This window comes from Natrix helvetica (genome assembly GCF_964273705.1).
Source record: "Natrix helvetica genome assembly, chromosome: 3".
Lineage (NCBI taxonomy): Eukaryota > Metazoa > Chordata > Lepidosauria > Squamata > Natricidae > Natrix > Natrix helvetica.
Window position 1 is genome coordinate 87,630,094 of NC_138549.1, and position 19,068 is coordinate 87,649,161.

Sequence of the window (19,068 nt, forward strand, 5' to 3'; positions counted from 1 at the left end):
TTTGGTTCTGGCACAATCACAGACAAAACAAGCTTAAAATTACACAGAATGATACCTGCCCTATCCAGTTCTCACTAAGACTTAATCTGTGGGGGAAAAGTATATTGACTGAAGGAAAAATACAGGTAGTGCTTGACTTGTGATCATAATGGAACCTGTCCACTATGGTCGTAAGTCATTATAAAGCAGGTCACCCACATGACCAACGTGATTTTATGACCCTTTTTGTGATGGTTGTTAAGAAAAAATAGCAATGGTTACAGTCAGGGATGATATTCACATACTTTCCTTACTGGTTTGCAAATGTGAACTCGCATGCGCCCCATCCATGCATGCGCTCAGGCTTCCGTGCATGGGCTTTGATTGTGCGCATGGCTTGCATGCATGAGCCTGGCTTGAAAAGGTGCCTAATAGGACCACAGAGAGCCGGGGCGGGTGGGCAAGCCCACCCACAATTGCCACTACCAGTTCAGGCAAACCGGTCCAAACCGGCTGAATACCGTCTCTGGTTGCAGCAGACCTCCACATTTATGACCCAGTTCTGATGACCAGCCCTCCCTTGCAGTACCATGACCGTATGTTGAATACTCACCAACTAGCCAACATTTATGCTTGTTTGCACTTGTTAATTGTACATATTAAGTGAATATGGCAACATAAAGAGAATCAAATGCACCCATATGTCAGTGAGATTGTGCAAACAACCGTAAATGCTGGCCAGTTGGTGAGTACTCAACATATGGTCACGGGACTGCAAAAGAGGGCTGGCCATCAGAACTTCAAAACTGAGTCGTAAATATGAAGGTCAGCCATAGTTGCAAACAGATGCTAAGCAACTGGTCATAAGTTAAGGACTACCCTATATAGCAACAAACTTAAATGGACCAAATATTTAAGGAGCTATTGAAATTGAAGCCATTTTGGAAAGTGACAGTCTTCTACTGGTAATCTTGTGGAAAGCTAGGTGGACATAAATCCCACAGTGACCTGATTTTTAAAAAATAAGTGGTCGTAATACCCTGTTTCCCCGAAAATAAGACCTAAGCGGAAAATAAGTTCTAGCATGATCTTTAAGGATGCTCATAACATAAGCCCTACCTCCCCACCCCCAAATAAGCCCTAGTTAAGGTTGTCAGCCAGATGGATGTGTTTAGTACTGTATTTCCCCGAAAATAAGACCTAACCAAAAAATAAACCCTAATGCATCTTTTTAGAGCAAAAATTAATATAAGACCGAGTCTTATTTTCGGGAAAACATGGTGCAAAGGAAAAATGATTTTCTGCCTTTGCTCAACCTAGCTTTAAATACTGTGGTTCTAATGCAATAAATAGTGCATGAAGATACACAAGTATGATGTATACCAAAACAGGGGCAAAATGGAAAATCCTAGCCTAGCCATATATTGGACATAACTTCATTCATTTTGAATTATATGTTTGTCCACTGTGGGCTTTGACCACCAAGTGTGGCCCCTCAGCACCTAATATCTACCCCAATCTGTTGTATGTGGAATTTTTATTGTCCTTTGTTAATGGTTCTCCAATCAGTAAAATGCTGATGCCCATTCTATATCTTATGATCTATTCTAAGGTAAGTTCTGACACATTTTTGACAATGGGCCATCAAAGATTGAATCTTAAACTCAGAGCAGTTTGCTACAAGATTCAAAAGAGAGAATAAGATCTCGTGAAGAAAAACACACATCTTAATGCAGTGTACTTAAAAGCCTCAAGCATGGTGTCATTACTGTACCAAACAATATGCAAGAAGTAGATAAATGGGAACGATGATAACAATCTTACTAAATGTTTAAAACTCTAAATTATACATTTATAATTATCAGAGACAAAGGAAAGGATAGAAGGGACATCAAGCAGGTGAGCCAACCCTGAATTGCTATATAATGAACAATGGAGTCTCATAAATGGAAAGTTGACACAAATAAATAATCTTCTTGCTAAACTTTAACAGGTCAGTCCACATTCTTTTGTGGGTGGTTGTTGCAAAAATCGAACCTTTATCTTAGATGTATTCAGAGAAAGTTCAGGGAAGACAAAACAGGAAGATCCAAATGCTTTAAAAAGATTTGAAAGATAAAATGTCAGCTGTTCAGTTCAGCACACTGTTCCATAAGCCACAAGTTTAGGTATCCAGTTACAGAAGAGACAAATGTGGCCAGTTATTGAAAAGTTCTTTGTAAGATATTACAAAAGAACTTTAACTTAAGGTCATTGCATGATCTTTCTTTGGAGAGAAAAAAATCATTTCAGAGAAATAACATTCGGTTGGTTCTCGAAACCTTATTTAGAGGAAAAACAAAGTTGTAAATTGATTTCATTTTTGAGTCAGCTTTTTGAAATTAAATCTGTCAAATTTTAAATTTACTCTAGAAAAATCCTGGGTTTCGTAGCCAGTCATGTTCTTTTGCATTAAGAGTATATATCAATGATTGGGCAAGCAACAGGGTGATAAAAATTTTAGTATTAGAAATGATACTATAAGTTTGGAAGGATACTACAATGGCCTGAAGAATTTCTCTGTTTTATTACATAGTGTAAGTCTCAATTGGACAATTAGAGACTTTGATATGGATATAGTGGTTTATACATTTTTTCTTTATTAATTGCAAACTTGTTTTTTAATGTTAAATAAACTTTGTTAGTTATTAATACATTGTAAACAAATGTATAGTAAGATTAGTTTTGATAAGTATATGCAAGTCGATTTTTACTTAAGTTCCATGTAAAATAATAAGTAATGCCCTTTTTCCAAAGGATGAGTCACAAAAATAAAATTAAATATCCACACACATCTATATGGAAATGCTTTCCAGTGTTTCCAGAAGACATTTTCTTGCAGATGCTTCCCCTGTTAGATGCCAACTTTTTTATACACGTAAGAAAGGGTTTTCTGCAGAACTGCTCCCTAGCAATGGAATGCATTTCCTGAATGGATACATTTTGTCCCACTGTAACAAGATTTAGACAATCTCTAAAGACCTCTTCCTTCTCCATAAATTCTATTTATTAGGTGGCTTTCGCATTTATTTTAAGTTTGTTCGTGTATGTGTGCATGTGTGTATGTGTGTAGTGTGTAGTGTGTGTGTGTGTGTGTGTGTGTGTGTGTGTGTGTAATATGTCTCTTTATATAAGTTTTTCCTTTAATTTTGTTAGCTGCCGGGAATGCTCAGCAGAGCAGTAGAGCAGGGAATAAATTAAATCAGTAAAGTAACATCTATAATAGATTAAAATTATCCTAGCATAAGAACCAAATTAAGCACAACTGTAAAAAGACAGCAGTGCTAGAAGGAACTTACCTTTGAAGCTGAACACCCAAAAGATTGAAATAATTAAAAAGATCATATGACATTAAGTTGATCTACTCAGAATTCTGGGAAAGAAATGCTCAAGGATGAAAGGGCATATTTGCTCCATATGCTTATATCTACACTATAGCATTTTATTAGGTCATCCTGATTTCCAAATACAACATTTTCAAGGGAATCCTTTAAACTAGGCTTTGGAATTCCGCTTAACAACTATAGCTGACAACAGAGAAAACTTTCTCAAATCAGAAAATGTTTCCCTTTTCATTTGTCCTTACAATTAAAAACATTCAAATATAAGATCCATATGCTATATTCACTTTTACACTTAAGAGAAGTAATTGACCAGTTCCCACACCCTTGCTATACTTGAGCAACTCATTAGGTAACTTGACCTAATACTGAAGCTATGAAACAATGCCTGATATCATATAACATCTTAAATAATTCACATTCCACTTTTGTCAGAGATTTGTAATAAAAGGTTCACAAAGCAACCCCCTGCTTCGCAAGCATTGTGCGTGTATTTTTAGAATGCTTGCCCTTTTAACAAGAAAAGAACTTGCTCTGTTTCTCAAACAGTTTAAAGCCACTTTCAACGTTGCCTTAAAGTTCACTTTTGTTTTGAGAAATTAAACATCCAATTCTAACTTTGGGGGGGGGGGGGAAACCAACCTCTGTGTCAATTGTCCTGTTAGCGAACCTAAAACAAGGAAACACTTTCAGGAGAATTGAATTCCCAAAAGTAAAACTTGGATACACCATGTTGGTACTGAAGAAACAAAACCGCCTCTGTTTTTTCCGCGCAAATGCTTAATATCTTCTGCCTTGTATATGGTTCCATATCATAATACATTGTACCAACAACATTTTCTATTTTTTGTTCACTTTTTAAAACCTCACATTCAGGCAGGGTTACCCAGGAATTTACAGAAAATTAAAATCTCCTAAGTCATCAATGTCACCCTGAAGATCATTGGTTGCTTACTCTTCATATATGCTGTGAAGTTCGTTAGAGAAATGCTTTTATGGTGGGCTGGCTGGGAATACTAAGTACTGGGAGGGGCTGGCTTATAGATCTCAGAAGTCAGACGAGCGCCCCAGTTTTCCAAACTTGAACTTGTAGCACCACAAGACTGGAATTCTAGGAAACGATCACCCCTGAAAGCTGCCAAGTTCAGGGAGAGAGGACATAAAACCACATTTGGCTGCCACTTATGACCTTTCATATCAGAAGAAGATGGCTATGGCAACAGCTCTGGTGGTTCCGTTTATAGGCACACAAAATATTGCCCCAATCCAGACCACGAATAGTGCCCAATCCACACTGGCCATGCCTGGAGTGCTCCTTGTGCCATTTGAATAGTAGAAAGAGCAATTAGTGGAGTTCTCGTTGCCTTTCACCAACTATGGTAAGTGCTGCCCTGCCTTAGTGTTGTTAGATTGACGCAACCTATCCGTGCAGGTTCCTACAACTTATAGACTTGTCTGACCTTGACTATGTACTGTATCTGCCCTGTGGCCACACTCAGGACTTTGATTTCAGTTTAACCTGCTCTTCTAGTCGTGCTCACGCAAAAGAGCCCACCTCTCCTACCTGTTGGTAGGAGAATCATTAGCTGGGAGGAGGATTGGAAGGGGGCTAATAGCAGCCATTCTCCCAAATGCCACCAGCCTGCTTAGCAGATTTACAAAAGAAATAGTTTGTCAAATGGCCCTTCCAAAATACTCAGAATTGGTATATAGTTTGAGCAAATCACTTTCATTCTTTTGTACTCTCCTTGGATATTTAAACTTGGCTTCCCGGCAAGGAAGATACAATACAATAATACAATACAATAGTAGAGTTGGAAGGGACCTTGGAGGTCTTCTAGTCCAACCCCCTGCCTAGGCAGGAAACCCTATACCGTTCCAGACAAATGGCTATCCAACATCTTCTTAAAGACTTCCAGTGTTGGGGCATTCACAACTTCTGGAGGCAAGCTGTTCCACTGATTAATTGTTCTAACTGTCAGGAAGTTTCTCCTCAGTTCTAAGTTGCTTCTCTCCTTGATTAGTTTCCACCCATTGCTTCTTGTTCTGTCCTCAGGTGCCTTGGAGAATAGCTTGACTCCCTCTTCTTTATGGCAACCCCTGAGATATTGGAACACTGCTATCATGTCTCCCCTAGTCCTTCTTTCTCTTAAGCTAGACATACCTAGTTCCTGCAACCGTTCTTCATATGTTTTAGTCTCCAGTCCCCTAATCATCTTTGGCAGTGGAGTTTCTTTTGGGGGGGGTTCTTTTTCATTCTCATAGGAACTGCCAATGACATAGTTAGACCGAGCACTTGTGGCGGTATATAAATTTAATTACATTTAGACAGTCTTTCCTCCTATTTTGAGAACAGAAGAGCTAACTCTCTCTGGGTATGACGACCACAGTTGAACTCAAAATTCATGCTGCTAAGTGAGAAACATGTTACGCAGTTTTTGCCCCATTTTACAACTTTTCTTATCAAAGTTAAGTGAATCCCAGCAGTTGTTAAATTAGTAACACCGTTGTTAAATGAATCTGGTTTCCCCGTTGACTTTCCTTGGCCGAAGGGTGCAAAAGGTGATCGCATGACCCTGGTACACGGCAATTGTCACGTGAGTCAGTTGTCAAACATCCAAATGTAAATCATGTCTGTGGAGATGCTGCAAAAAAAGGGTCATAAGTCACTTTTTTTCAGTGACGTTGTAACTTCAAACTGTCCCTAAACAAACTGTTGTAAGTCAAGGACTACCGGTGTGTCCTGGGACCATTATAGATAGTATTAAACAAGAGTTCTACTCGAGTCCAAATTTCTCATTGATTTTTAACACACTTTTTTTCTCAGTTGAGAAATTTATTTTGACAACATGGGAACGCTTCCACCTTGGAGAGACCCTGCTAGGCATCCTAAAGATTAGGTTTTAAATCTTGCTGTCTGCTACAGAAATGATTGCTCTTTTTTTTTCCTGACCTCTCAAAGAAGCATGAAAGGATAAGCAGGGTTTTAAAAGGCCCCAAGTTTTCTATTTTGCCCATTAAAACAAAAACTGAAGAGGAATTCCACAGGCAAATATGACTGGTGTTCTGGTTGGGGTTAGGAAGAAAAGAAAATATTTGGCCACTCCAGAGTTAATCTGTGGCATGCAAAGCGTGTGTATTATTACAACAAAGAATTGGCAGCTGCCGCAGAAGGAAAAGGCTTATGTTCTGCCGTTCAAACTTGTCAGTCAACTGATGCCAGGATTCTGGACGTTTGCCTCTTCAGCACACCCTGTTGCATGTGTCTATGTGAGCAGTTTTGCCCTCACTTCGGAGACACTCCAGCTAAGTCAGGCTCCTTCATTCCTTGGTGGAATTAGAGCTCTGTCTTTCAAAGCATCTAACTGGAAACCTTCTTACACACAGGAGTCTGGTATTCCTTTGTAGCTTTCACAACCTGTGTGTTTGTTTCACTTCCAGAATGGAAGAAGAGGAACTGCTGAAGGAAAGATTTCAGGCCATCACAGTAAGTAACAACCTACATGTCTAAGAAAATTATACTTTCTCATTCTCAGTGTGGCTTGTAATGTAGTCTTCTACTCTCAGAAACACCTCTGGGTTTCTATTCTTATTTGATGTGACTGTGTAGCCCAGCAATTTGAAGATCAGCATAATTCTTTAGCCCAACTGCCTTTGCATCATCTGAGCTGACAGCTCCACAGCACCGAATGCAATGGATGCTGGAGTCACACTGTGTTTTACGTCAGGCTTCTGCAATGCTGCCATTAGGTCTGAGTGACTCTTTGAAGAAACTTTGGTTTGAAGGACACCAGGACAGTAACCTAGAAAAGAGAATGAATTTGACAGTTCCATAGCTTGAACGTAAATAACCAGGGAGGGAAGACGTCTGCCTAGCGGAAAGGGTACTTGTGGATTATTCTGGAAAACACCAACGTAGTTGAGGTTGTGATTATTTAAAAAACAGAGGAGGTGAAATTCAGGTTAATTCATACTATAGTCAGGAGATTTTGATTTTGTTCCTTAAAAGTCAATCGTGTGCGTTATGTAGGTAGGAAAATGTCCTCAAAAGTGTTGTGTTATTCAGAAGAAGATACAGAGGTGAAGACAATATAATATCAAAATGTATTGTCTTCCGGTTGACCTAAAATGACCTTCACACTCCTATGCTTTGACAAGTTGGGTCTACAGACTTTGCCTGCTCTGTAAAGACATCATTGGTTAGATCTAAGGGAACAATTTTCAAATGGGGCAAATAAGGAAAAATAAGCTAACTTTTACCCTGTGCATATCTTTATCAATTGCTAACTACTCTTAGATCAGCCATTCTTTCTCCATCAATGAATAAAAAACCTCCCGTTGATCAATAGATGTAACTTTTACTTGTCTAGCCAGGTGTACCAATACAGACACATTTTTGTAGTTAGTGCTGAACAAAATATGTTTCAAATGACACTTGGAAAGCTTTAAAAAGAAAAGGAAGACACTGACTTTTCTCAATTTCCTTCCTAACTACCATGCCTTAAAAGGCTCAGTTAAAAATGAGCAATCAGACAAATTGTTATGAAGTATGCAGCCTAATAACTTATACAAACTTTTTTACAAGCTGCCATAGCCTCTTGGTAAACAGTGGGCCAAAAGATTTTCCATATCCATGATAATGAAATAATATAAAAATTCAGCTTTATCATAAAATACATTTTTCTCCTAGAGGAATTGCATAATTGTATACATTCTAATTGTTATTTGTATGCCACCATCCGTATTCCATTCAGAGAGTTGCCAAAAGAAATTAAATTGGGTGAATATGTGTTTATTTTATATTACGACAAATAGGAAGTCCACAGTCAGGCAAAGTTTTCAAAGGAAAAGGCAAAATGTTCTCAAACGACATTTCTAAAAAGAAATACCCAAAGCATACAAAGAAATTCTTCGGGCATCCTCAAAATCAATAAAATGCATATTATTTGATAAGCAAAAGCAAAAACAAGCCATCCTCACTCAAAACCATTAAAGGAAGAGCCAAAATTCCCTGGTTGCAAATATAAATAAAACCTCAGTTTAGGAGACTTTGATATAAGAGGCTCTGCACCCAGCAAAGTAAATTTCTTCTGCACTATGTCATTTTTTACAATGATATGATTGCCCCAAGGGCTTAATTTATATCATGTATGCACAGGATGCACAACGCAATATTTGCATACAAATACAACTTAGTAACCTAAGTTGAAACAAATTATGTCATTTATCTTCCTTGTGTAAGAGCATAAAGTATCATAAGAATATGATTTTGTATTTAATGGACATTCCCAAATAGCAGACACCTGCTTCTCCCAGTTAGTCTGTTAAAACATGTTTTTCACGATGGTTAGAAACATTCAGCTCTGAAAAGTAAAGGTGATTGGGGAGTTTACTTATAAAGTACCAACTCATTCTGATAACCTATTCAGTTAGGCATTGGATTTTCTCAGGGTGTTTATGTGGCATTATCAGGAAGAAAGGAAAGACTGGCAAGCAAGATGTTCTTGAAATCTGGATTAACTGTACTATCTCAAACTGCTTAGCAGAGGTGTATATAGTCAACAAACTTTTAAAACAGTTGGACACACAGGCTCTCATTCTAGTCTACCTCTGCCAGCAAGAAACATTCTTCAGAGATTTATCATTAATTTAGGAATAGAACTCACCCACTATCTAGCCCTTGGTAATTAAAGCTATTCCATCAACTTAATTAATTTTCCCTCTGGCCAGATTCCTACCACGAGATAAAGAGAAACAACCAGTTGAAGCAGCAGATACAGGGGCTGTCTTTCTGCATTTTTCTGTCTTGGAGGACACATTTATAATGCCCTCTAACCAACATCTGCCTCAGGGCTGATGAAGGATGCTATCCTTTCTGAAGGAGGGTGTAAAAAATAATAATCAAGATCTCATTTCCAGCAGAATGATCAACACACTATTCCAGCTCTAAATATGCCAATGTTGGCACACATATACATGAGATATTAAATGTATACCCCGCCCATCTCTTAGAGTGGCTCATGCTACATAATCCTCATCTTGATTTTATTTTCCCTGCTCTACCTGGGCACCACTATACCCTATCAACAATTTTAGAGTTGTTTAAAGCAGTTAAAAGATTAAAGGGCTACCCTTCTTGACTTTGGTATGTTAAATAGCAAGGGGAGAATCATTTTATCCTGGGGTTTAGGCAGCAAATGTTAAGCATGATGCCAATATATTCGTAAAAAAAACAAGAGGAGCATCTTGAGACTGTGGAGATTCTTTTTCCCTGAAATCAGAGTAAATGTATGCTTGACATCTTCTGCACATGGCAAAAAAAATATAGAGAAAAAAATAAATGCATGACAGAATAAAACCATTAAGAGCAATTTTACTGGGAAATCCCTCATTTATTATAACTAGGTATTTAATATCTATCAAAAATAAAATGGAAAGACTTATCTTGTAATGGAATTCTAAAGTTATCAAAAGCAGAACCTTTCCATGGACATACAGTGACTTCCTCAGTCTATACAGAGAATCCTGGGAAAGGTGGATCAGTGGGATGAAAGCAGATGTCAATAAATCAATAGTACTTTTTCCAAGGTTCTTTGGAAAAAATCACGAAATGCTACAGGTAGTCCTCAACTTACAACAATTGAGCCCAACATTTATGTTACTAAGCGAGACATGTTACGTGAGTTTTGTCCCATTTACGATCTTTCTTGTCACAGTTGTTAGGTGAATCAATGCAGTTAAGTTAGTATTATGGTTGTTAAATAAATCTGGTTTCCCTGTTGGCTTTGCTTGTCAGAATGTTGCAAAAGGTGATCAGGTTATTCTGGGACATTGGTACCATCATAAATATGAACCGGTTGCCAAGCATTTTAATTTTGATCACATGACCATGGGGATGCTGCAACATTCGTAAGTGTGAAAAATGGTCATAAGTCATTTTTTTCAGTGCCATTGCAACTTTGAACAGTCACTAAACAAACTATTGTAAATCGAAGACTACCTGTGTAAAATGCCTGCTCCTTTACTTCTCTTTGCGGCAAAGTTATTTTTTCCACCAGAACCATAGCACAGTTCCAGCAAGAATAATTTTTCTGAACAATGAATCTATTAGATATTCTGTAATGCCCCATTTCTTAACATCTATTTCCTGTAAAGCTTTCATGATATCTCAGTAATATAATACTAAAGATTTGGAACTCTTAGATTTCATTGTTTCTTATTTTATTTAATCACGTTATTTTTCTATCCATATGCTCCTCATAAGCCAATTCATAGTACTTTTCAGTACAAAATTAAACAATAAAAATAGCCAGTTAGTAAAATGTGATATAAAACCAAATAGGAAAGCAATAATAAAACTGCATACAATATCACTGAAAGAGTCAGAAAACATTAATGATCACATACCAGTCAAAAAGGGAAGACTAGATTATGAAAGTATGGTTTCACATTTCTGTTACAAGCAGCCAGCATGTAAGAAAATCCTTAATGTTGGTGCCACCACTAAGAAGGTCCTCCCTTCTCCTGTTTTATCCATGCACAGAAAACAGGTAAATGAATAGAGTTCCTGGTTCGTAATATAAAATACTATAAGGATACAGAAAAGGAAACGAAGAGAATACAAGATTAAAGACAATCAAGAGATAGCAAACAAGATCATTAATAGCTTAAGCAAATGACAACTTAGCTGAATTGAAGAGAAACTGGACAGAAATATTTTAAAGCATCCAGAGGAACCCCCCCCCCCCATCTTAACTAACTCCCTATAACTGAATGTGGAAAAATGTCAGGGAAATACTTTAAGAGCTGACCAGCTGCTACAATGATATAAGGCAGGGAATGAATCAGCAAGGTTTTTGGGCTGATAGAAGTTTAAGAGGAAAACCTCTATTTACTGTATTTTGCTCCTGGGTTGTCTCAACATAGTCACACTGTGCGTACGCTGACAAAAAAAATTCTTACAGTTTCCAAGATTCTGTATTTACCCCAACTAGTTTCAAAGATATTTTATTGAAATCATAGATAGTTCTTGCTCCCTAGATTTTCCCCACCTGAGTGGAGCTTGACACATATTGCGGAGTTGTTGTTTCATTAAATAAGCAGGACTCAAGGCATCAAGGAATTTTTTATAAATGGAAATTAGTCTTTGAGTGTGACCTATAAACCAATGAAGCTGATATACTCCCTGGTAGACACACCCAACAGAAATCTGCTCATTACTGTTTCCTTCAAAAAAAATCTCCATACAGTAATCTGTGCCAGAGAATAACCAGTCCTTGGATAAAAATAGGCCAGTTCAGTCTTAGCAAAATTGGTAAATTCACTCAGCATGTTAATAAATTAAGTTTACCGGATTGAAAGCACCTCTTGCCATCACACTTATCTGAATATGCAGACCTGAGCCTGCTCTTCTAGGCCGATAGAAGGTCAAATATCCTCCCATCAAATAGAATTATCAACAGTTAACAGCTCATATTTATCTGGATTCAGCTTTACTTTCTTTTTATTCAAATCACAAGATGGTCAAAGCAGGAGTCTACCATAACTATTCTAATTTCACAGCTATAACATCTAACTGGGGAAATGAATTTCATGCTGAGGGTTCTCACAAAATTGTAGGGGGATTCTGATCTTGGCTCCCTCATTTATTGGTTTAAACACTGCTTTTTGGAACTTATTTGTAATCACACATGTACCAATTGTATTTATGGTAACTATTTTGTTTATTTCTGGGTAACAGGGTCCTATAGATCAGGATTTTTCAACTTTGGCAACTTGAAAATGCATGGACTTTAACTTCCAGGATTCTCCAGCCAGCTTGCTGGAGAATTCTGTGAGTTGCAATCAATACATCTTATCAAATTTAAGTTGATCAAATTTATATATCTCACTAGGAGTTGCTAAGATTGAGAAACAAAGCTGTAGTTCATTTGCACAGTTATTTTTACACCATAATCTCTGCTGAATGTAGTGTCTTTTAAGCAAATGAGTTAATTTGCCATGGGCAAAGAGCAAAGACCAAACTGCAGCTATAAATAGGTTTTTGAAATGTGGTAGTCCATAGTTGTGATGAGAGAAACATAGCTAAGTACAGTAAAAAGGCTTTTGCCTATTCTGTTTCCAACATTTTCATGCATTGAATGAAAAGCTTTCCATTGAAGTATTTGAAATTTGTAATAAGCTTTCTTCACCTCCTTTAAAACTCTGATATACCTTTCCTCTCTGCCCCTCTCTGTTCCAAAGCTGACTTTGCAATTCATATTGAGCAATCATCTAGTTTAGAATATATGAGCCCAGCAATTGTGGTTTGTAAACTGCTTATATGTGACAACCAGGCCACCATTGCTTCTTGCAAAAATAAACCCCCCCAAACAAACCACCATCAATTGCATTCCTTTGGGCTGCTTCTTCTTCACAGTTACCTCTTTCAACATGCCATCCTTTGCCCTTCCTTTCCCTGGACAATCTGATTGTCCTCTACAGGGTAATAACAATGCAGCCAACAACAGTTGGAGACTCATTGGAGCAAAAGATTTTAGTTAGTGGTTTCGTGGTTCTTAGGTTACAAGCAAGTCAACAAATAAGAGCCAGAGGGCCTTCTATCTGCCCTGTTCTCCCGTGATAATGAGGCAATAAAGACAGCACTTCCAGGAATTTAAGCAACTCCTGCAAATCTTTAGCACACTAAATAATTCCTAACGAGGAGTGTAATTACCTTTAATCCCATCTGTTAATGAGCACTGCAGTTGCAGCCTTTGAATGCACAAATATCTAGCACCTGCATAAAAACTAGGCTAGGAATCTTAAGAAGACTAGGCCCTGCTATATTCAATACATCGAAAATGGCTGCTTAGGATATGCTTCAGCTTGTATTGCAGTCATTAAGCAGACCTAATGCAGCCATGATATATGGACTTTAAAAAAATAGCATCATTATGTATACTATCTCCCATTTTCGCCATTTTCAGGACAAGAGGAAACTGCAAGAAGAAATAACTCAGAGGCGCCTTAAAGTGGAAGAAGAAAAGCTAAAGCACCAGCATTTAAAGGTAAGGTGTTCTTTTCTTTTTTCTTTAGAAATGTATGTGTCCAAACAAACCAAGATTTTGTGATGGAGAAATAGCGGACAAAATACTGAAACTCTGTCTGTGGGAGCCTGTTTCATAGTTTCACACTCTATATTCAGTCAAGACCCCATGCATAGTACATCCACTTGCTGTTCTCCTTCATAGATAAAAAAGGTAGATAGGCTAGGTGCTATCTGGTCATTTTTGACTCCTGGGAACTACATAGAGCCAATTTGATATTGTGATTAAGGTGCCAGCCTAGAAACCAAGAGAGTGTGAGTTTTAGCCTGGTCTTAGTTATGAAAGCAAAATAGTAGCTAATGCCCCTATTTATAAGAATATTTCTAAGCCCCAAACACATTCCAGAAGATTGATGGTTGGCTGTAGAGTAGCATTTCAATTTTAAACTTGTGTATCTGCCCATCTCACAATACCTCTAGGCCCCCAACACAGTCCAAAAAATTGATGGTTGGCTGTAGACTAGTATTTGGATTTTAAACTTGTGTATCTGCCCATCTCACAATACCTCTAGGCCCCCAACGCACTCCAAGAGATTGGTGGTTGGCTGTAGACTAGTATTTGGATTTTAAACTTGTGTATCTGCCAATCTCACAAGTAGACATTTTCTACATTTTCACCAATTTGTTAACATTCTAAATGTGTCCACCAGGCCAAGAAGTTGGGAGATGTTACTAATTCAGCTTTCCATGTCTAGAGGGAAAGTCTAATCTACTATATGCTTAGAATTATGCTGTGTGAATATGCTTATAAATTAGTCTTTTAATTCCAGCCTATCATTCCAACACTCTGTTTGTGTGTGTGTGTGTGTGTGTGTGTGTGTTGAACTATCCCAATTTAAATAAATTGTATAATCAATACAGCTCAAGCTATAAATATCTAATTCATAGGTCTCATTTCTTTAATGGTTGCGGCTTAAATTCTATTTATGCATTTTGAACTTCAATAGTTAAAGAAAAAGCCAACTCCATTAAATAATCTTAGAGGATTTTAACAGACACACAAATGATTGGCTTGTGCTGCTTGGTCATGTTATTTCAGATGAGATCATTGTCAGAAATAATTCCTGTATAAAGTATGGCTCCGTGTGTGTGTGTGTGTGTGTGTGTGTGTGTGTGTGTGTGTATCTCCGTTTCTCCGACAGGGTGTGTTCACTCACACAGTAACTGATTTTATCTGGCAAAACTTTAGTCAATTATAATAATGGGTCGAAGGAAAAGATGTTTTAACCCCACTTCCCACACCTTGGGGAGTCATCTGCAAATTTTACACTGATGTTAAACCTGCCAAGTTGCTTGGAATAGAATCTCAATTATAGATGAATCAAATGACAAGCCTGACATAAATGAAAGGGAAGAGGAAAAAATGACGACATGCTCTCAGCTCGGCTTATCAAGGACAGCTTGACATTTCATAGCATATTAAAAACTGAACCAACCTAAACTCTCCACAATGCTTATTTATTAAAAAGTAGTCCCAAAAAATTCATGCCAGAATCAAAAATAGAGCCTTTCCCAGGGGACAAGAGAACAAATGAGAGTATTTGGTTGTCAAACTCGGCTACAAAAATGTGAGAATTGTTAAAATCGCAGAAATAATCTTTCTCAGCTTTTCCAGTCTACCCACACTGGAAAAATCTACAGCAACAAAGGAATGTTGTTAATGGATCTTGCTCAGATGGCTGGGTCTGTCCCATCACACAAGTGTTTTGGGGATCAAATTGCTAATGTTCCAGGACTCTTTTCAGTTGTTGACTGCCACTAGTCTTCACTACACTAAGAGGCACACATCAAAGCAGCAGTCTCTGCTCCCAAACTATACATAGTTACTGAACTAACTTATGGTAGGGTTCATCTGGTTTTGGTTTGGCTGTATAAATTGTACTAATTTGTTGTTGTTGTTGTTATTCACACAGTCAGCCAGATGTTCAGTCTGGGTTTGGCATTTTTGTTTACCTATCGAGTCCTTACCAAGGACCTGGGATAGGCACATCTGGAGGTTTGATGGTGTTACAGATGTCATTGCAGGATCGAAGCAGTTCCAAGTAAAGCCGCCTTCTGCAATTGACTGATGGCAAATTTGTCAATGCCTAAGGTGTTCAAGTGGTGCTCCAGTTGTTTTGGGACTGCACCCAAGGCGCTATTGCTGTTGGTACTACCCTTGCTTGTCCTTGCCATAGTCGTTCTATTTCTATTTGTAGGTCTTTGTATTTTGTTATCTTCTCCAGTTCTTTCTCTTATGATGATGATGTTGATCATCATCATATGTATCCTACATACTAGAACATCTCTAGGCAGCATAGCAGTGGTTGTGGCTTGTTCTGTAAACCATGGAAAAAGAAACTATGGCATGGCATGATACAGGCAGTCCTCATTTAATGACATTAATTGAGAACAGAAACTCCATTATTAAGCGATAAGTAAAAAAAAAACCCATGTGACTGGGCCACTTAGCTGGGACAGTTTCAGCCGTCGGTTACAAATAGCAATAGCATTTAAATTATATACCGCTTCACAGTGCTTTCCAGCCCTCTCTAAGCAGTTTACAGAGCCAGCATATTGCCCCCAACAATATGGGTCCTCGTTTTACCAACTTCAGAAGGATGGAAGGCTGAATCAACCTTGAGCCTAGTGAGATGTGAACTGCCAAATTGCAAACAGCTGGCGGTCAGCAGAAGTAGCCTGCAGTACTGCACTCTAACCACTGTGCCACTGCAGCTCTTAATGCCATAGTTAAGCAAGGACCATGTGGTTAAGTGAGGACATCCTGCCAGCGACCGGGAAAGCTACAAATCATGAACAGATTGCATGACTTCAGGATGCTGCAAGAGCCATAAGTACAAGGTTGTCTTATGAAGTATTCAGCAACCATCTTAAGTTTGAACATGTCAGGGGAAGAATTATTTCACCCTGAACTAGATGAGGCGTAGACCGCGGCGTTTCCAAACAGGCATATTCTTTAAGGTGCGAAGAAAAAGAAATAAAGAAATCCCGGAGAACATATTCTAATTAACAACAAACTTTAATACAAAAATAATAAATGGAAATAAAACAAAACTAACTAATTGTTACATTTTGATAAAAAAGTTTCTGTCTCCCAGTTTCCCTGGAAGACGGACAAAGATCAAAAGGGAAGAGAAGAGTCTGGAATGTGAAGTAATAAAAAAGATAAGCATGCGCAGTACATCATTGTCAGATAAGACCTTATGACCTGCGCAGTAACTCTTTCAGTTTAACTATTTAGTTTCAATTCGTCAGTTCAGGCTAGCAAACAATTTAATGCAGTGACAGAACAGTAGCTGAATGAGTGGTTGTTAATCAAGGACCACCTGTGGATGGATGGATAGATGCATGAATGCATATTCTCCCAATGTGATCCAGAACCTTGACTGAATCTCCCAACTTAATGAATTTAGAGCTGGAACTCAAGGTTCAATTTCCGATGTTCATAAGCATGGCTTGATCCAGAAAAGTAAAGCCTACAGCCAGTGTCAGATTATGAAATCAGCTCCACGGGAAATTGTTCAATGAACTCCTTTTGAGATAGGTATGATTAGCTGCAATTACAGAATCTTGCAATTCTGACTGTGTGCTGTACCTCCTTATTGCTCAGCGAATTAGGGAAGCAACATCCATTTCTGGATGTTATCTTACTGTTCTGGGCTTAAAAATGCTTCAGACCCTTCTGTTTAGGCAACCATTTCTGCATATCCCCATTAAAGTCATCTTCTTTACTCTACAATTTCTCCCTTCTCAAACCAGGTCATGAAACACATAGAGACATAGCAGCACATCTAAAAGGGACTTCCGTGTCATTTCACGAAGGTCCCTTTAATGAAATTCTACAAGACAGGGAAGTCTTTTTTAAGAGAAAAAGAATGAAAAATTACCTACTTTCTAGGAAATTTCTTTTACCCTGTTGAAAGCCACCCTCTGGATTTGTCTGTGTCAGTCCTTTTTGAACTGTAGTACTCAGAACTGAACATAGATCTCCAAATATAGATTCTATCATAAACGAATGTTGGACTTTATTAGATGTTTTTAATCCCTCCTTTATTATTTCATAAGTAACTCAAGGTGGCGAAAATACTCAATACTCCGTTTTCCTCTATTGGCCTAAAGTTACCTAGCCAGCTTTCATGCCTAAGGTGGTACTAGAACTCACAGTCTCCTGGCTTCTAATCTGGTGCATTACCTATTAGCCCAAATTGGCATCATTATCATAATAGTAATCAAGCTTACGTATATTGGAGATTTCCTATATCAGGGGTGTCCAAACTTGGGAACTTTAAGACTTGTGGACTTCAACTCCCAGAATTCCCCAGCCAGCCATGCTGGCTGGGGAATTCTGGGAGTTGAAGTCCACAAGTCTTAAAGTTCTCAAGTTTGGACACCCCTGTCCTATATCATTTGTGGTTTACTATTGGGTCTGGATACGTTTCTTTGTTTACTATACTGATTATAAATATTGCAAATTTCACCATTTGTGCCTGATTATATTAATTCTAACATTTAAACAAAGGTTTCATCTTGTTCTTATTATCATAATTTAGTAACCGTATGCTCTGTATTAAATAAAATTATGGCATTACTTTCAATATAAATCTTAACATTCTATATTATTATCACAGTCATAATTTCCAGTGTTATCCAATCCAACAGGATTTAAAATATTATTGATAATAACAATTATAATTTTATTGTGCAGAGTTTTAGATTCTGTGATACTGTTTCAAGAAAATGTAATTAAAGAACAGCCAGACATTTCTTTGCAAAAGACATAATTAAAAACCGATGAATCACTGAGAGAATTGGAGCTTAATTGAACAGCTGTTCTAATAAAGAAAGATCAGATCTACTCTTGGTTACAAGCTGAAAAACCAGACACAGTGTTTCTTTCGCTTTCCTGCCAATATTGCATCTTACAGATAGGTTCCTGATTGCTGTTTTGAAGATATGTCTGAAGTACATGAAATTGTCCATTTTTCAGATTAATCTCCCTAGTGTCATAGTGAATGCAGCATCAATTTGGGAGATGCAAGCTGTAGGTCAGCCTATATAAAGCAATTTATCCTCCTTTAATCATGTCTGTTGATGGAAGAGAAGAGCAGGCAGAATTGGGGGGACGGAGTTAAACACCTCATCAGCTTAGAGTCATTGCATTTCCACAAGCAGGCCAAGTCCAACTCCTCCTGAATTCTGGTGCCCTTTTCTGGTGCCAGTTTACTGTTGAACTTTAGTTGACAAGATTCTTGTGTATAGGCTTGAATAAATCGCCTATGCTGCAACCTTACAAATGATCCTGACTTTTTATATCTGACAGTGGTATGCTTTGTAGATATGGGAAACAGGGAGGAATAACAAATCTTGACTTAGCAATAGCATTTAGGCTTCTATACTGCCCCATAGTGCCTTGCAGTATTCTCTGAGTGGTTTACAATGTAAGCATTATTTGCATATTGCCCCCAACATTCTGGGTGCTCATTTTACCAAAATCAGAAGGATGAAAGGCTCCTTGAGTCAATGTTGTAGTCCTCTCAGATTTAAACTCCAGGCTGTAGGCACAGTTTGCCTACAATACGGCATTCTGACCACTGTGCCACTAGGGGTCCTTAAAATGTTCAT

The 19,068-nt window shown here is 38.0% G+C and overlaps 1 protein-coding gene across 2 annotated transcripts in view; it reads left to right on the forward strand.

Moving 5' to 3' along the window:
- PALMD (palmdelphin) overlaps positions 1-19,068 on the forward strand; it is an 80,996-nt gene that overhangs the window by 34,437 nt on the left and 27,491 nt on the right. The window contains exons 2-3 of one of the 2 annotated variants that reach the window (XM_081948801.1): positions 6,801-6,846; positions 13,328-13,408. In XM_081948801.1, coding sequence (XP_081804927.1) covers positions 6,801-6,846; positions 13,328-13,408 — 127 coding nt within the window. The remainder of the gene's footprint in view (positions 1-6,800; positions 6,847-13,327; positions 13,409-19,068) is intronic. The other variant, XM_081948800.1, reaches the window with a different exon arrangement.